Source organism: Anneissia japonica, unplaced genomic scaffold, assembly GCF_011630105.1.
Source record: "Anneissia japonica isolate Jap-2015-1 unplaced genomic scaffold, ASM1163010v1 scaffold287756_len632865_cov181, whole genome shotgun sequence".
Classification (NCBI taxonomy): domain Eukaryota; kingdom Metazoa; phylum Echinodermata; class Crinoidea; order Comatulida; family Comatulidae; genus Anneissia; species Anneissia japonica.
Window position 1 is genome coordinate 419,284 of NW_022693589.1, and position 18,964 is coordinate 438,247.

Below are 18,964 nucleotides of genomic sequence, written 5' to 3' on the forward strand. Positions count from 1 at the left end.
TTTTAAGATAGAAATGCGATACTGTGTTTCAATTTCGTTTTTATCCTTTTGCAAGTTTCTTTAAATGTTTGTTTAATAATACTACTACTAATAGTAATAATAATAATAACAATGATGATGATGACGATAGTAATAATTGATATTAATATTAATAACAATAAAAAGTGAAGAAAATTGTACTAAATGCGAAAAAAAGTTGTGATTTGTTGATCATAGTATAGTATATATAGTTAAAGCTTAGTAAGCTATAATTAGGCCTAAGTTGTCCTGGATATTAAGTAGATCCCTGATAAAAGATCATGAGAAATTTGTTGGCGTTTCATTTTGACTATAATGGTAATGTGATGATGATGAATTTTACTATATAAAAGTGTCATTTCCGGCCATCTCGAGAAGTACTATTTCCTGAGGTGGTTGTGAAATCACGTTTTTGAAGTAGGTTTATGTAAAGTACATACCGGTACTCAAAGACAATGTTTTGTTTTCTATGGGATACACACATACATTAATTAGATCTCTATGGTTGTCAAAAATCGCTGATAAAAGATCACGAGAATTTTTTTTGGCGCTTCATTTTGACTAATGGTGATGTGATGATGATGAATTTTACTAAAGTGTCATTTCTGGCCATCTAGAGGTACTATTTCCTCAAATTTTCTCACCTCAGCTCCAACCATTGTGGGGCTGAGGTGGGTGTCGACTCACAAAATGCCCTCCCCCTCCACCTTTCAAAACCGATCTGTGCCCTTCCCTGGGTTTGACATTAAACTACATCGAGTCGGCTCCTGATGTATGTCTCTAGTGACTGCTGTCAAAGAAAAATATATTCAAATTAAAGTGCGAGAGTATATTCAAATTGAATTGCGAGAGTGTAATTTCCGGCCATCTAGAGATGCCCTAATTATAAATTTTCTTACCTCAGCCCCAACCATGGTGGGGCTGAGGTGGGTGGTTCCTCGGTCTGTGAAAGTCCCTCCCTGGTTCACCTCTCTTTCGAATTCCTGTATCTGCCATTGTTGATTTATTATATTATTTTTGCGCTTATGTATAATGCGTCTATTGCAATTTTCATTTTATCCTCTCAAACAGTCCTAAGAACGTTCAGAGTGCGCTACTTCACAGGGGGATTCTCCCGCCGGGGTCATACGTAATTCGCATAACGGCTCCCCCCCTCCTTTCAAAATCCTGGCTACGTCCCTGGTTGGTTGCGCTATATATTTATAATATTGCCTTCCTGCTTTGGCAAACTCGTGAATATTTTATTGTAGTTTTTTATCGTCGTCCTAACTCTCGTGAAAATGTTAAGCCAGGAACTTGGCTTCCATGGCAGTGGTGTTCTTTGCATGATCCTTACACTGATTTAAGTGTAAGCTCAGAAAGTGCTAGAATAAGAACGTGTGCAGGCCTACAGTCTGATTTATGAATTTTGTAAATTTTGCGAAAGCTGTTCAATCAGAGGGATATACGTAATTAGAATAAGTTACAAAGTTAAAGCCAAGACCTTGGCTTCCATAGCAGTGGTCTTCTTTGCATGATCCTTACAATGAGCTAAGTGAGCTCAGACAGTGCAAAAAGAACATGGTATAAAAAAGGGTATACGTAAAATAAGTGTACGATTATTAATGGCTATATATACATATATAATAGGTATAATATATATATATAGGCCTATATATATATATATATATATATATATATATATATATATAGTAATGGAAATAAAAATAAATGGCAGACAAAATTTTAAGTTGTTAACTTTAATTGTTTTCCTACTTAATTATTTTAGAGCAATGGAAATGCCATTACAGTATTTGCAAAAACATGAGAATATAGTCATTAAAGCCAACAATTATTATTAGGAATGATATTGTATGCATAACCCTTAATTCTATAAATTAAAAAAGATGCTTATGAGATTAGTTAATACAGTTTAAATCCGTTTAATATGACACGGTTTTGGTTCGGGGATTGCACCGGGAATTGATTGATATAGACAATAACGATGAAACGAAACGACTATTTGATTATTTCATTTTCAAACTTTAATAAGAAATATTTGCAAATGGAACATCAAAAACCATGAACCATTAATATTCAATTGCATTATATTATTGCATAATGTATTGATAAAACTATTAACAGACATCAACCGGTGAAAAATTTAATAAAATTGCAAGTTTAAGTTAAGCGTAAGAATGTATAGGCTCTATTGGCAAAACACTTCACTTCATGCACACCAATATTAAACAACCCAGTGAAACTACACCGTCAAAACATTAAATATTAAACAGTTCAAACTGTGTCTATTACGATTCAATTTTATTTCATGTATGAATTATAAGGATAAGAGCACATACTTATTTTTAATTACAACAATCATTAAAAATACACTAAGATTAATAATTAACGCCATAGCATTAGTGATTATGAACAAGTAATACCTGGACCAATCACTACACAAGTTTCATATCATGCTATCAACTTAATTGTTGATACTCCGGCTGACGATTCTCATGAGTCTATAATTAAATACATTGATCACTACTGATGAATAAAAATAGGCCTACGTTTTAAGCGCATCTATCGCTATAATTAAATTCATGCATAATGACACACACAGTGTCTACCCTGGCATATTATTTAAACATATGATATCAAACCTGCATAGATTAGTATTCAGTATAGAACACTGGACACATCCGATAAATGCAATGCTTTAATATTGTAATTCAAATGCTTTAATAGAATAATTTATAGACAATAATATTAATCTACTTAAAATTCTGAAGCAAAAACTGACTTGCAAAGCAAACAACCTTTCCTTTTGAAATCAAAATTCTTTTGGCTGTTATGCGCTAAGCAGGTACATAAACGAAGAAGTACATCTGTACAAATATGCAAATTGCGAAAGTTAATCCGTAAAAAATGGCCATGTGGGTAACGTAGTGCGTTAATCAACGTTAAGTTATCCATGTGACAAAAAGAAACATGGCCGAACAACATTTGCGTTATAACTTAGATTAAATTTCATAAAATAAAAATTATAATATTTATTCATGACAATACCGTAATCTGTGTACAATTATATAATGCAATATTCGAGAATTACTTCTGTAAAACTCTCCCTCAATAGACACATTCCGTGAGGTTTGTTTACAGTCAGTCACGTGATATATAGTGGGTATTACTATGGCAAACTGACAATGTAATCAGTATTAAAGTATATATTTTCGAAACATTCACCCACCATTAACGTGAGAAACGACTATTAAGGAGAGGCCTACAATTGTTAAAAAATAGTTTTATTTACTTATTCTAGTGTTCAATGTGTTTTGTATGCTTTGGAATGTTATGTGATCCTTCGTAAACCTAAGCTAACCTAGCAGGCGCATAACATGGGTCCTGGGTCAGTGGGGCAGAGGAAATAATTCTCCCGGTTAGTAATTTATCATACCCACCTAAACCAACCCCCCCCCCTTCCTCCATTTCGAAAATAATACGACATAAGGCTTATCTTATTTATAATATTTGCCACACACATGTGTTTGGAACTGAATATAAGCATTTTCATCATGATTTTATGTATTAAAAAACATATTCTTTCACCATCAATACACATTGAGGCCCTTCTTTTAGGTAAAACGATCCATCTTAAATGTTCTTTCTATTTGAGTTGGGACTATTATGTGTTCAATTAACTTGAAACGTAGATGTACACCATTAACTTACCTACACCATTAAAATCCCGACATATCATTATCATTTATCACTGATGTTACCATCAGTACAATGTTTATTAATTTCTTAATATCAATGCAATCAGAATCATACTAGGCCTTGTTTAACTATTTTATGTTGAGGGACCACTGCGAGTTTCTAGTGGTAAGTCATTATTTCCTTCAGAATCCGTTTTTTTGAAGGAAACGTTGTATTCTTCTCCTATCTTTTCTCTTTTTTCTTTCGTTGATGACATACTGGAATGAAAAAAATGATATAAATTTTCAATAGAATTATGAAAAAAAAAAAACAAAACTAAAGTATCAACATATGCCATCCATTCTATATGCCCTAGCAGAGAACGTGTTTGATTAATTATTATTACTTACCGATGATAACAATGACTACTACTAAAACAGCTAATCCACCGCTACCACCCCCAATGGCGTAGATGAAAACTTTACCATCCTTGTACAGAAAAAAGTAACAGCATGTTCATCAATTGATGCAAACTATGTTTTATTTTTCTTTGAATGCATTTAAACTATTAAAAAGTATACATTATGTAAAAACATGGAACTTTGTCAAAGATGTGTTGCCCCTGAAAAATGTCAAAAAACTATTTATGGAAATATATTCTTTAGAATACCGTGCTCATTAACATAAAAATTATAAACTCAATAATAAAGGAATAGTAGGCCATATATTTTTGAAAATCTTATCTCAGAATTTAACTTGGATAATGATAAAAATGATAAAAACATATTCCTGTTTCAATCAGTTTGATCAATATCAAAAATCTGAGTAATCATTGCACATGTCTTTAGTTAATTTTATATTTAAATTATATATTACAAACTTTTCTTTAATTCATGGATGTTATTTACGTTATTGTTTTATGAAACACAATGCATGCTTCTTCAAATCAGTTTGATCTGGCATAAGACTAACTTATACTTCAGAAATATATCGAAGGTCCATAAATACCTTAATCAAACCACATGAACTTGAGCCATCCAATCTTTATCTTTTTACTCACGGATTTAACATTATGCAAATATTATTTCCCCAACAACAAAAACTTACCACCATGCGTGATCATTTTATCACTTTGCATTTTTATCTAAATTTATTAAGTATATTGATTTTTACTCGTATATTATATTTGTATTTTATAATTTTTACTTTTAATACTTAAATACTACTTCTTGTAAACTACTTTGCCACTTCTAATAAAATGCTCTATATAAATTATTGTCCGGTCTATTATTACCATATAACTATTACATGGGAATAAACCTAGTAAGCAATGACAAAGTGTAACAAAGAAATTGATATTCAAAATATATCTAAATATAAACTTACCAATTGATTTGTTTCAGGCTCATGAAACAATAGAGTACTAGTGCCATTTAATACTGTTGTCACTGTGTCACTTGGCAAGACATCATCTTTAGCTGAAAATATATATGTATTATTTATTCTAAAATCTGTATATTATTTATATCACTGCCATTATACGAAATGCTTTCCACTGTTTGTTGAACCCAGATAATTATTAAAGTACTCAGCACAGGAGCAGGTACCTCACCAGTAACTCAAACTCCTGGATGAAAAGAAGGAATGCAGGTGCATACAGAAATAATGCAAATTTAAACAAGATAATCTGTGATTACAAACCCTAGCCCTGTTGCGCCATATGTATATTGTAAAAATAATGGCATTTATACACATTGTAGCTTTTTCTCCAATAATGAAAATACATTCGCATTCTAATTCCGATTAGCAATAAATTCATAAAAAAAATGGATGTAAAATTGTCATTTATATAATACTATATTCTTTTCTTCTTTTCAATATTTATTATTAGACCTAATTCAATCATTGAATTCAATGTTTGTACCCCAGCCTGACCGCTTACAGCACGAACTGTTAAACATGCATTATTTTTCACCAAAATCCAACAGCAACATATGTCATCCATAACAGGATATGAATTTCACATGTATAATTACATCGAACTCTCAAATATAAGATGCAAAACAATTTGGATCATGCAAAAATTAAAATCATTCCATTAAATATATTTTTAGAGCCACCCGATGTGTGGTGCTTAGAAGCTAATTATGTTAGACTTTAAGGAATTCTAGCTTAAGATGACAGCATCCAGAGTGCTCAATTTTTGCTAGTAGTAATGTATAATTTATTGTGTCAAAACAATTAATTGGTTAATAATAATAATAAACATTTATATAACGCCAATTAAAAAATTTATCAAAGGTGCAGGAGAAAACAAACTCAGTAACATTTCTCAAAAAGATGAAACTTTAAGTTCTTCTTAAAAGAATATAAATTAGGCGAATTACGAACAGAAAAAGGAAGAGAATTCCACAGAGAAGGAGCTTGAACAGAAAAAGCATGTTCACCATATGTTTTGGTTTTGTTTCGAGGAGATGGAACTGTCAAAAGATTTTTTGAAGATGAACGAAGATGGCGGATAGGTACATGACATTTTAAGTGATGCAAAAAATATAATGGTTTGTGAAACGCAAGTAACTATATACCAAAAGAAGCAATTTGAAAATACAACGTTGTTTAATGGGATTATGGTCAGTCTAGCCAATAGCTGGCTCTTCAAAAATGCCCTCTGTGAACATCTAAAAATTAAAAATTGAAAAATTTGAAAGATTTTTTTTGGTCAAAATAGTATAAAAAATCGGAGGGACCCCTGCTCCTAAACTAACCCATCAGTGGTACACATCTTAGTTGACATGGTCGTCAGTGAATTTGCATGTGTCAAGGGCCCCGACTGTACTCTTGAACCAGGGCCCCTCAAAACCTAGTTACGCCACTGGTGGTGGGGTGGCCAGTTCGTTTCCACGTCGTCTTTTCCTCCCTAGTAGTGAACTAACGGGTACCCATTTATACTCCTGGGTGATGAGAGACAAAAGTAGATAAAGTGCCTTGTCCAAGAACACAGCAAAATGCACAGCTGAGGTTCAAACACCCGACCTCTAGGAGAGACAGAAAATTAACCGCTCCCAATAGTCTAAATTACAAATCATTTTGAAATGTTTTTAAAATTCTAACAATTATGTTATAATATATAAATCATAATCACATACGAGGGCAGAGTCTTGCTCCAGAATCTGTGACAATGTCACCATCGCATACAATGCATTCTGTCTGTCCTTCATCTGGTTGATAGAATCCCCATGGGCATTGCTGGCAGGTTGCAGGCAGTTTATTGTTGCCTCGATATGATCCAGGAGGACAATTCACTATGAAAACATAACAAATAACAATATCTATTATAAGTTAATCATGACGTCATCACTGTAACTCCCAATGTTATTTGCCTATTCCCCAGCGTCCACTAATTTTTCTATTAGTGGATGCTTGGCTTGATTTTTTTAGGTTCATGTGACAAAAAAAATTCCTCATTTTTTTGTCACCGCGAATACATCGCGCAACGCGATAAAAATTGAAAATTACTTTCGTAAAACAAGCTTAATTAGAACCCAAAGAAAGTTACTTCAAATTCAATATTAAGTATGAACAATTAAGGAATTCATTGAATCAATGGACCCTCATAAACACAACAAACTGAACGTTTAATAGGAATAGACCTATTTTAAAGACTCAAGAAACAAATTTAGATGTGGGTCTACGGCTAGGCAGGAGGCCGTCTGGGCCTCCTCATGCTACTAGGCCGTAGCCTAGCCTAGTTTAATGAAATCATCGCACGATTTTACCTGGCTGCATGCACCGACCAAAAAGGACGTCAGTGACTGTATTCTCTCTCGGATGTTGAAATGTTTATTTCTTTGACAAAATCTATCAAAATAGCATTACAAACAAGTTCTTTCTAACACAATAGTTACCGTATTCATCGTATCCGTATTGATATTGCTGATGTGTAGTTAATTAAACGGGTACTGCAGGAGCAAAAATCAGCATACGCACAGCTAAATGTAAATATGCACACGTATACTTATCATATCACTATAGCAACCGATGACTGCTACAACAGTTGGTTATAAAAAACTAAAATTAAAAGACGGCAATTGACTTATAAAGCAATTAGTAGAGCATGCATCGTACACTTAATTGAAAGCTATTATACTTAGGCTAGATTTAATGCATTCAACAATTTTTCAAGCATTAAATCTAACCTTTGTATAATAATTTTCCTATAGTGTACTATGCGGAGCTCTACCGATTGCTTATTCCTTGATGACAATACTAAAACAAAATTAAATATATGGTTGAAATATGGAGTACACGAATGGAATCAAATGCTAGATAATTTTTAATTCATTTTTACACCTACAGTATTACCTGATGCAATTTTTTAATGCCCTATTATTACATTTAGTTTTCTTTTTATTTTAATATTTTTGCTGCGAAGCAGCCAATTCATATTCTTGACAGCAATTTGATATCTGAAAGGTCATTGTTTGTCAAAAAACAAGGGCCTAAGACGACTGAAAAGCGGAGTCTCCTTGTTTCGTTCTGCCGGGTAAAATCAATTACTTTAGGCAACGTTTGTAGACTAACCAACACGTACCAACGTCCGCATGTCTCGCTAGCCTTATCCTACTCCAGGCTAGACTAGCTAGGATGGTATTAGGCCTAGCCTTGAAGGGAAGGTCCCAATGAAAAACAACGTCGTTCCTTAATAGCTAACATTGTCTATTTAACATCACAATAATTCATTATTAGACCTATAGTTGTTTTTTGAATTGTACTCCACAATCTCAGCCGATACCTCGCACAACTAGAGTAACTTCTCGTATCTATTGTCGTGACGTCATGGCCCTCTGGCTCACCCCTTGCGATGTCTCGCACTTGTGATCAAATAACACGCTGGCTCGCACTTTAGCAACACTCTTTGGCAGTCAACTCGCCCCTAGAAAACCCGCCCTTGGAAACTTGCCCCATAAAAAATGTACACTTCCTAGACCAGTCTTCAAAATAAAAATTGTAACCTACATTTTCCACATATATAGAAATTTTTGAAACTTTATTAAAAAAAACCTAAACCATAATTCACCACTATAGACACTTTTTGACAAAAATGAAAAATTACGACTTTGTTACCCAATGAGGAGTGTTCTAATATAGATAATGGGTCGTGTCTCATATTATTTGTTATATTTTTATTATTCATTATTTTCACTTGACTTGCATAAATAATTTTGTTGGAAGAACATTTATATGCAGTTGTACCTTGCAGCACTTCACTTGCAATTTGCAATTTCTAGTCTAATGTATATCTTAAATATAAATCATTAGTAAAAAAAATCAAACTCACCGCAAATATATCCATTCTGATGTGCGTATTGGGTGATGGGACATATTGGGCCATTAAAACCAGCGTTGAACAATGTCACCTCAAGTAATTCTCCTCGGTGTTCAAATATTCTTCCTGGAGTCAACAAATCGTTAAGTTTGGCAACTTTAACACGTACCTGTTCAATTTTCTGTTGAACTTGATACGCCAATTCATGTCGACTTGCATTCATAAAATCAATTGATGTGGCGTTTGTACTTATAATGTCAAAAGTGATTTCAGTAAGAAATGCCATGCCAGTGGGATTTGATTCTTTATAATTTAAACGTTCGAGTTCTGGCTCATCGTCTTTAATGACCTGTGAAATTACATCTTCCAAAGATATATTTATATACGTCGAGTTATAATCATCCAATCGGAAAAGGGTAATCGTAATGTCACTGGAGAATTCTGGCACAGATACTTCAAGCACATTCAGTCTAGCAGGATTAGACATGTGACTACCATGTATGTTTGACACTTTACATGTATACCATCCGTCTTGGCTATATTCTGGACTTAAAATCTCTAGACCAGAGGCATTCTGACCTAAGATGGCCTTCATGGTCATTGATGATGCGGACTGGAAATACCACTGATAGTTTGGTAATGGAAGAGCGGTTCCTTTGCAAGTTAAGAATATGCCTTCGGGATGTCCGTGCTCAATGTCAATGTCTTGTGGATGTTCAGTGATTAATGGCGCAAATTCTACTGTGACATCACATTGCATTGACTGAACTGAAGTTACTGTGTTTTTCGCAAGGCAAATATAAGTACCCGAGTGAGAGGCATCCACCTTTGTTAGGAAAAGTGAATTTAGATGTTCACCACTTAATGTATGACCATTAAACATCCAGCTAAATGTTGGTGACGGAATTCCGGACGCTTGGCACATTATGGTGACGTCATTTCCTTCGAGGGTCACAATGTTTGATTCAGGATGCTTGGTAATTATTGGTTCTTTTAAACATATGTCGTTATTCCTGCTAAGAAATATAACTTCATTAAGTACGTGCCTTGCACTTGTTTCAGCTTCTTTGACACTGAATGTATCTTTATCTAATATAGTTGATACATATTCATCAAAGTCGATTACATTTTGATAAATTTGTCTACCTTCAGCCAAATATTTCAAACCGATCAATTCAGTTGTCAAACAATCATTGAATCCTTCACAATCAGTCAGTCCACTGTAATTACGTGTGTAGGTTTCCATTGTGTCTTCCCATCTAGACAGAACGTCGTCAGCCTCAAGCAAAGACTTTGTGTTGTTAGCCTTTACCATTGCTGAATAGATAACTTTTGTCAAAGCATTTTTCTCAAGTCTGTAACCTGAACTTTTGTTTATATCTTTTAAGTCGTTCACAGTTAAGTTAAAATACTCTAAAGCAACACTATCACTTACAACTTCTGGTAATGGTGATGATAGATTGTAAATGTATGCATTGAGGATGTCGTCTACATTTTCTAATGTCTGCACGTTATTCACTTTGCTGAAGTTTGCAATCTCTAACAAGGTTTGGAAGGAAAGCTTGACAAAATTTAGAATGTTGTTAAAGTCTTCGCATCTCGCATCATTCTGAACAACATTAAGATCTCGAGAAATAATACTGTTTATGTTGTGACCCAATGTTTTGTTTATCACAATATAATCCACAGTGTCGATCGGTGGTTGTTCAATAATAGTAGTATCACGTCTGATTCGATCATGGAAAGGTCTGTGACGTCTCGAACTTGCTTCCCTTCTCCTTCTTACTGACCTAGTTATATCACCGAACAATTCTTCTGTTATAAAGAGTGCAGCATTTTCGATTGTGAAATTTAAATTGTTGAAGTCAATAAAAATTTGAATCTGTACAGGAATAGACTCCAGCGTAAGGTAACATAAGACTGGAATTACTGTAGTGTCCTCTCCAACTAAGTCGATGTCAAATTTAAGTTTCTTGAACTCTAAACTTGCTTCAATCGATCCGTTAATCTGAAGTTCTTTAATAGCAAGGCCTGCTTGGACATCCTCACTTATTTGGATTTGTGCACTCTGCATAATATCAAGATATGCCTGTAATGTTTGAACTCTAGCCGACACTTCTTCATGTTGACTCACGGCGTCATCAAGTTCAATTAATGCTTCATTCAATACTGCTTCAGCAATTGAGGCATGCAAGACAGCGTTATCCAACGCTTCAATCGGATCTACAAGACCTGGCGTTGTTATTTTCAGAGACTCAAATAAATAGCTTCGTGTTTCTCTGCAATCTTCATTGTGACTCACACAGCTTGAATCAGGTATCTGCGTACTACATTCAATTTCTTCCGTCCCAATATTTTCCACTTTACCTACAATCTGATAATCAACGCATGTACTGCATGACATATATTTAACTTCGATTTCAACTGGTTTTTTGCAGACTTCGCAACACTCGCCTTTTGAGTAAGCCAGGCGTTGCCCACGCTTCACTTTCACGGATGATACTAGTTGTTCACCGGCCTTCCACCAATCACCAGAAAATGCAGAAACAGCAGCTTTCGCTAACTTAATTATGTCAACACTGAAAGAAAAACTCTTTACTGGCGTTGGTATTTGACAAGCCCAGCAACAGTTAGTTGTTTCCTCGACCAACGCTAATTCAGTTCTGTTATCACAGCATTTGTACGGCACATACGCATATACATCTTCAGTGACAGTAACAATTTTAGTTCCGGGTAAGCATTTTCCCATGCATTCAAGTACCTCGCATACATCCTTTAACTTGTCCTTAACCTCAGCCGTGTATTCGCTTAACTCATCCAATGATTCTTGTGCATTATCGACATTATTATTTGCCACCAGTAGATCATCTTTGGCAGATATAACTTTCTGTTGAGCATTATCAACATCAGCTTTCTTTAAAAGCTCTTCTTCCAAAACTAAATTTAACCGTGATTTTGCAATTTCGATAGATTTAATGCCTTGTTTCACTCTTCGTTCGCTATCATGTACAGCTTTTTGGGTTAGTGTAATTATTTTGTCTTTGATAATTCTTGCTAAAGAAAATGGACCCTCAACAGAGATATCACCATCCGCATGTAGTACCATTGATTTAAAAGAATTCAATCCAGAAGTGACGTTAATTTCCACATCAAATAATGCCCACAGCTTTCCTGACAAAACAAAATGTATTCCAGACATTGTTAGTTGCATTGTCGTAGCTTGTTTGATTCCAAGAAGGTTTGTGAAGACTGGTATACTTCCTATCCAAATATTTTTATTGGATTGCAACATTATGCTGAGTTTTGCATCAATAGGAATGCTAATGAATCGATTGAGTTTCTCTTTAGTATCATAGGTGCCTCTCATGTAGACTTTTGGCATACTTGATTCGACAGTCTGCAACTCTGTGTATTCGTGGTGGCTTGTATTTGACAGGGAATAAAATACTTTAAGGTCCAACGATGGAAAGCAAAGATATGACGAAAGACAGACCCCAGAGCGCATACGAAAACCAGATACTGATGCAATTTCTTCAACAAAAACAGTCTGAACTTCAATGAGAACCTGATTGCTGAGATGTTCTTGTCGTTGAATTAAATTAAAAAGATCATTTTTAAAGTAATTATGTTGACTCTTTGAAATGCTGAAAAGTGTTTCGTTAATGTACCGTAGCTCATTTAGATTTTCTTTACACTGTATGCGCAACTTTGACAAAGAATTGGCAATTGGTTTTATCTGATTTTTATATAGTACATTGAAATAGTTTTTTATTGTATCATCCAGGTAACTGGCTGAAGATCGAATCGCAGAGTGCATGTTGTCATATCCAAATGACATTAGCTCTTCTGCAAATGTCATTAACTCTGATGTAAAGTTCTGAAGTTGACTGACAATCTGTGTTACGTAGCTAAGTTCAGTTGGGATAGAAATACTCGGTGTTAAATCATAATCAATGAACACCTGTACGGATGTTCCTTCACCCTTGTGGTTAAGTAACCATGAAAACGGCGTGCCATCAAATACACCATACGATGTCTGTCTCTTATACACATCTAGATGTGTATAAGAGACAGACATCACACTGCATTGACTGAACTGAAGTTACTGTGTTTTTCGCAAGGCAAATATAAGTACCTGAGTGAGAGGCGTCCACCTTTGTTAGGAAAAGTGAATTTAGATGTTCACCACTTAATGTATGACCATTAAACATCCAGCTAAATGTTGGTGATGGAATTCCGGACGCCTGGCACATTATGGTGACGTCATTTCCTTCGAGGGTCACAATGTTTGATTCAGGATGCTTGGTAATTTGGTCAATATCAAAATGAGGATATCCCTGTACAGATAGTATATTTTCAACTTTACTCTTTTTACATTATTTGTCTATGCCTAGTCCTACTCCTCTTTTTATTTTTTCCGACCTGTAGCACATTCTCATCTGAGTGTTCAAGAAAAAATACAATGATCCTGCCATCCTGCAAATCTAAATCGGCCAATGGCCAACAAGCTAGCCACTACCCACCACCACTAATTGCATCTGCTATTTTGCTGTTATGTAAATATTCACGCATTATTGTCATGAGCCATGTTCTCTAGACGATTACGGTATATTTTCCGCCTAACCACCATTCGTAATGTCCTTAAATTCAAAAAGCACCCTCTTGAATATAATAATTTCCCATAAGAACCCCTCGATTTTCATCTATTTCCATAAGCGCCCCCTCAATTTCCACTCTGTTTTCATAAGCGCCTGTTCGAATAAGCGCCCCTCAGAAAGTGCAAAAAATATTTTAAGTGCCCGGGCGTTTAATCGCGCGAGTACGGTATATCTAAATTATGACGCCAGGCACATTAAATGAAATAAAAGAAACTAAAATTCTACCGGCACTTGAATCACCACAACGCCTTTGTAGTCAACTGGATTACGTTTGCCATGTATGCAAAAATCACAACTAAAACAGTTGAACAATTTGTAAATATCATCAGATGAGTGCTCAATTTTTTTTTACATACATTAGAGAAATAAATTTTCCAATCAAGCTTTGTCCCTTAATTTATCAAATAGTTTTTTACATGATGTGCCACTCTTCAGTTAAAATGACTAACAATTGTAATTACAAAGCAGATTCCTCTTCTGTTACATATTAATATAAGAACTTACTTTGAAGTGTGGCATAATTTACTACATTAGCTATGAAGATGGTAATGTTTAATAGACAAGAACATAAAGTGTTGAAAGAAAGCATAGCAAATTACCAGATTTTTAAAAACTAAAGTGAATGTGTTGAATATTTAAATAGGGTAGTCTAATGTAATTTATTAATAAAAATGATTTTTACATATTGATAAAAATAACACAAAAATAAACACTAAAAATACTCACCACCAATGCTAGCATTTAGTATCGAGTTTTGTACTTGTTTAGAGCCAAATTCTAGTGATACGTCTTCACCCAGAATTCGCCATTGCAATCTTATTTTGGATTTACCATGTTGTTGTATCTGCCACAGCTGCGTAAATAGTCGAGTAAATAGCTGTAAAATTGAATTAATAACATTTACATTCAATTTATTATTAAAGAGATAAGCTAAATTTTTTATATCATCCAAAGACAATTTTTTTTGCTTATTTTTTGCCTCAGTTACTTAATATAGGTCTAAAATTGCAAAGTCACTAATTAAACAGAACTAAACAGTTTGACAACTTCTAAATTTATATAAATTAGAGAATCGCTGTGAATTATCTTTTACTGCTACTCTACCAAATATTTGTTTTGTAAAGATCACGATATTGAGGAAAATACAAGTTTGTTATGCAAATAGTAGGATTTTATAAAAGAAAGTTCATATTTTAAAATAAAATATAACATACTTGTGTTGTTTCATCTAGGTTCACATGAACATCTCCACTGCCTTCGAGTCTTGCATATACTGTTTGGTTGATTATGTATGTATATTGGAGATTGGCAAATATGCTTATTTTGTCATCGTCTTGGCAATATTGACCATTTGGATTCAACATGTTAGACGTTGAAAATGCAAGACTACTCACTTCAACGTCAATAGAATCATCAAAGTCTCTGTCGTTGATGTAGCTTAGAAGATCTCGTGAACCTTCCGGAAACATCATCATGAACGTTCCTGATGTGATATTACACACACCCACAATAAAGCAGTATTTCCCTTTGTATGGTGGGAGTGGTAATGATACATGTCTACCTCCAATGATCAACTCAGTCTTGTAAAGTAAATAAACGGAGTACTGACCATCATTAATTACGGGGGCAGACGAGCACCACTTGATTGATTTCAACTTTTTGCCACTAAGTATCAAAGAAGAAAGGGATGCCTTAGATTTTTCTGGATCTATGTTAGTGGATATAAAAGTAATCCAATCTGGAAGAATACGTTCCAGTTGTCGTGTGTATGTGCGATATAATGAATTAAGTTGAACAAAGTCCTGGACATCATTCAATGTTATATCTTTACTCTGACAGTTAGCAGGATATGTGGCTTTTATGTTATAGGTATTTGTGGTGGAGTATCCATTGAGATTAAGTGGCAGCTCGAATGTGTCTGTTGTCACAGCGACAATGCCATTAGTTTCAACAGCAGCATTTATGTCATCCCATTTTTCAGTTGATATAAATTGAAGATCTGAACATATAGATAGATCCGACAGCTCAAAACACCCTAACGGTAGTTGATTGCCTGGTGACAAATACCTTCCGTAGACATACCCATCGTCAATCGTATTATTTAAAAACACAAATAACTCATCAGCATCTGGAGATATGAATTTAGCTGCTCCCTTGCCTCTCAAAACATACTGAATCTGTGTAGGCCCCTGAACACGTCCTTGAATAGAAACGGTTTGGGTATTCGATTTGGGAGTAAAATATAGTTTGGAGGGTTCAACGACAACTTTACTTGGATCTGTCATAATCGTTACTATGAGTGTTTCATTTGGTTTAGCATAAAATTCCAAGTCCTCGTAGACATTGCCTACCCATATGCTAGGCCAATCAGGTGTTCTTACAAAACCGTATTCACAGTGCGTTCCTGTATAACCTGTTCCAGAGCAATCGCAGAAATAACCGTCTGCCTCAATTTGGGATAAGTGGCAAACACCCTTTAAACACGGTGGTGGCGTGCAAAAGTTAATTTCTGAAATGCAAGCAAAACTGATTTCTCAAACAACTGACTGCCTAATTGAAGAATTGTAATTTAATAGGTGATTATCAAAACATTTATAACTGAGAATGAATGAACATTTTATTCTATCATGGCTTAAACTATTTAAAAGTGGTAAAATCTTGTAAAATCTAAAAATATTTATACCTACTGTCTAAGAAATGCACAAGCAGGGAACAGCTAAATTACATGTAACATTTAATTTAACTGTACCCTGGTAAAAGCACGCATGAAGTTAATGTGTACTCGTGCGCAACTGTTACCTTAATATTGTTTTAATTGATTTTAATAAGAAATACACAGAAGAGGTAAGCTTTGTATATTGTTTTTTATTTAAGTTGATACAAATATCTTACCAATACATGCTAAGACAGGACTACTCCATAATCCAGATAGTTGACACTCTGTAACAGGATCTCCTTCTAAGAAATAACCAAAATCACAGCCAAATGTGCATCTACTGCCAACGTTGTTGTAACACGGATAAGAAGTGTAACCATTGGTTGGCGACAGTATTTCAGGACAAAGAATTTCTGTAACACAACCAGAAAAATAAATACATTTTACAACTACACAAGACATGTGTAAGTGTAAATCAATGTGTGTGTGTGTGTGTGTGCTCCTGTGAACCCATACCAACCGATGACACACCTGTTTAGAGACGACATAATCACAAGCGATGACGTCGCCAGTTCTCAAAATGGCTTTAAACAGTGAGAGCTCCCTCTATATACCCCCCTGGTGAAATATCTGAGCTTTTCATCAAAAGTCACCGTTAGTTAGGAATTTTTCCAAGTTCATAGACACACGTTGTGGGTTGTAAAAATAAATAGCGGTATCTTGTGACATACTCGTACTCAGTTATGCAGTGGCCTACTCAATGTTAGGGTTGTTGGTAAACATCCCTTGCTTACTCACAGATATAGCATTACACACATTTTTAACATAAAAAACCCAGATTTTAATCTGGGTTTTTTTTTTACCACTTGTAAGGTTTTTTTTTCAATGTCATTGGTTGTAGCTCCTTCAAATGTATGTGTGTGTGTACAGATCGGATTTTCTCTACTGTTTCGTTTAAATTTTAAATTGTTTGCATTATGTTTCTGTTTGTTGTTTTTATGGGTTTATCCCATTTGTCTATTAAAATATATATCATTAAAGAATCCCTTTTGAGATCCAGTGGCTCGCTATTGATGCACAGTAGAGATTGCATCTTTACATCTCAGATCTTGTCTAGTGCTGTCTGTTCGTAGGACATGTTAAGAATCACAAAACATTCTCTGTGTCTACTGGAACTGAGGCTCCAGTCCGATAACAATCCACATTCGAGTAGGCACATAGCTTGTGTTATTTGAATACACACATGAGCTGCATCCATATTGCCTTGGTTTGGCTTTTTGTTCATTAGCATGGTGCAGTCAAACATGGGGCTGGCCTAGGCCCTGTTTAAGCTGGTCAAACATTACAACTTGATCTGCACCCTAGCTGCACTGATATAGGCATCTGCAGATATTGAGATTTTAAAATATTTTGGAAATGGAAATATGTATTTTTCCGACTTAAAAATATACCAAGTCTATGTGAGGAGAAAAATGGGCGAACTGACTTGTGTAGAATGCATCAGTAGTCATGGAAATGATGGTCTTACCATGGAACAGTTAAATTAAATTTAACTGTTCCCTCTTCTTACTTCTGAATTGTACTTGTTTTTTTTCTTATATTATTTAATTACTTTTTTCGACTTAGGGGTGTTAAATACTGGTCTACAGAACAATCAAATATCTTCCCTCACAGAGACAAGCTGCTATGACAGAAATAAATCGAGAAATTGGCGCCTTATCTCGCTATTAAATGTAGATTAGAAAGTCGCATCAAAAGTCTTAGTGCAAAGAATGTTTAGTGTTATACCAAAATTAATTAATGTAGATCAGATGGTTTCTGAATACCCTGGTATTTTTTACAATCATGTTCTACTTAAAATGCTGATTGCCTAAACTATTTATTCTGTAGCTAACTATCAACTATACATATTTGGTTAATTTAAGTTCCATCTCAACACATACTATTGTTATTAGGGTATTTTACCATTATTGTTGAAATAAAACACTTCTTTTCAAATTGTGAATATCTATTTCATGTAAATGTGTGATATTAGTATAATGATAATTATATTATCATTACCACCACAGATTATTATATAATATTATATTACCTTTAATAATAAAATATATTATTTTACGTGCTATTAAAATTACGCTTTTTGTTTCGACACAAACCTTCACATTGAGTTATTTGGCCGTCCCAAACGCCACTTGGTAAACACTCTCTTCTATGAGATCCCACTATTCGATAATTCCATCCACATTCAAAGATGCACGATTCTCCAGTTGTAAAACCAGTGCAGTCGCGTGTCCCATTGAAAGGTATGCCGATGTGAACACATTGGTTGGCTGTTGGTTTAAAGTGAAATATACTGACATTCAATAGTTCAATATGTAATTTGTTTTAATGTGTACCTTTCTAAAAACATTAGTAAGAAATCAAAATAATGTTCAAATTGAGCATATTAATATAAACATTGGTGTTTTGCATATAAATCCAGTATAAATCATGCTATAATAAAGAAATCATCCTGCAGTAATGCTATGAAGATATATGAATATTTTTTCATTTATATATCTATATTTATATATATGTATATATAGCCTACGATGTTCCATCATGTCCTTATTAAACACTGTATATGTA

The 18,964-nt window shown here is 34.4% G+C and overlaps 1 protein-coding gene across 1 annotated transcript in view; it reads right to left on the reverse strand.

The window, feature by feature from the left end:
* Nucleotides 1-2,019: 2,019 nt before the first annotated feature.
* The window catches only part of LOC117100842, a 37,475-nt gene continuing 20,530 nt past the window's right edge, over nt 2,020-18,964 (reverse strand). The window contains exons 12-20 of the mRNA XM_033240675.1: nt 18,493-18,666; nt 16,573-16,749; nt 14,895-16,189; nt 14,407-14,557; nt 9,035-13,075; nt 6,843-6,998; nt 5,083-5,174; nt 4,107-4,185; nt 2,020-3,974 (exon numbers count right to left, since the gene is read on the reverse strand). Of these exons, the coding sequence (XP_033096566.1) occupies nt 3,940-3,974; nt 4,107-4,185; nt 5,083-5,174; nt 6,843-6,998; nt 9,035-13,075; nt 14,407-14,557; nt 14,895-16,189; nt 16,573-16,749; nt 18,493-18,666 (6,200 nt within the window). The 3' untranslated portion in view covers nt 2,020-3,939. The remainder of the gene's footprint in view (nt 3,975-4,106; nt 4,186-5,082; nt 5,175-6,842; nt 6,999-9,034; nt 13,076-14,406; nt 14,558-14,894; nt 16,190-16,572; nt 16,750-18,492; nt 18,667-18,964) is intronic.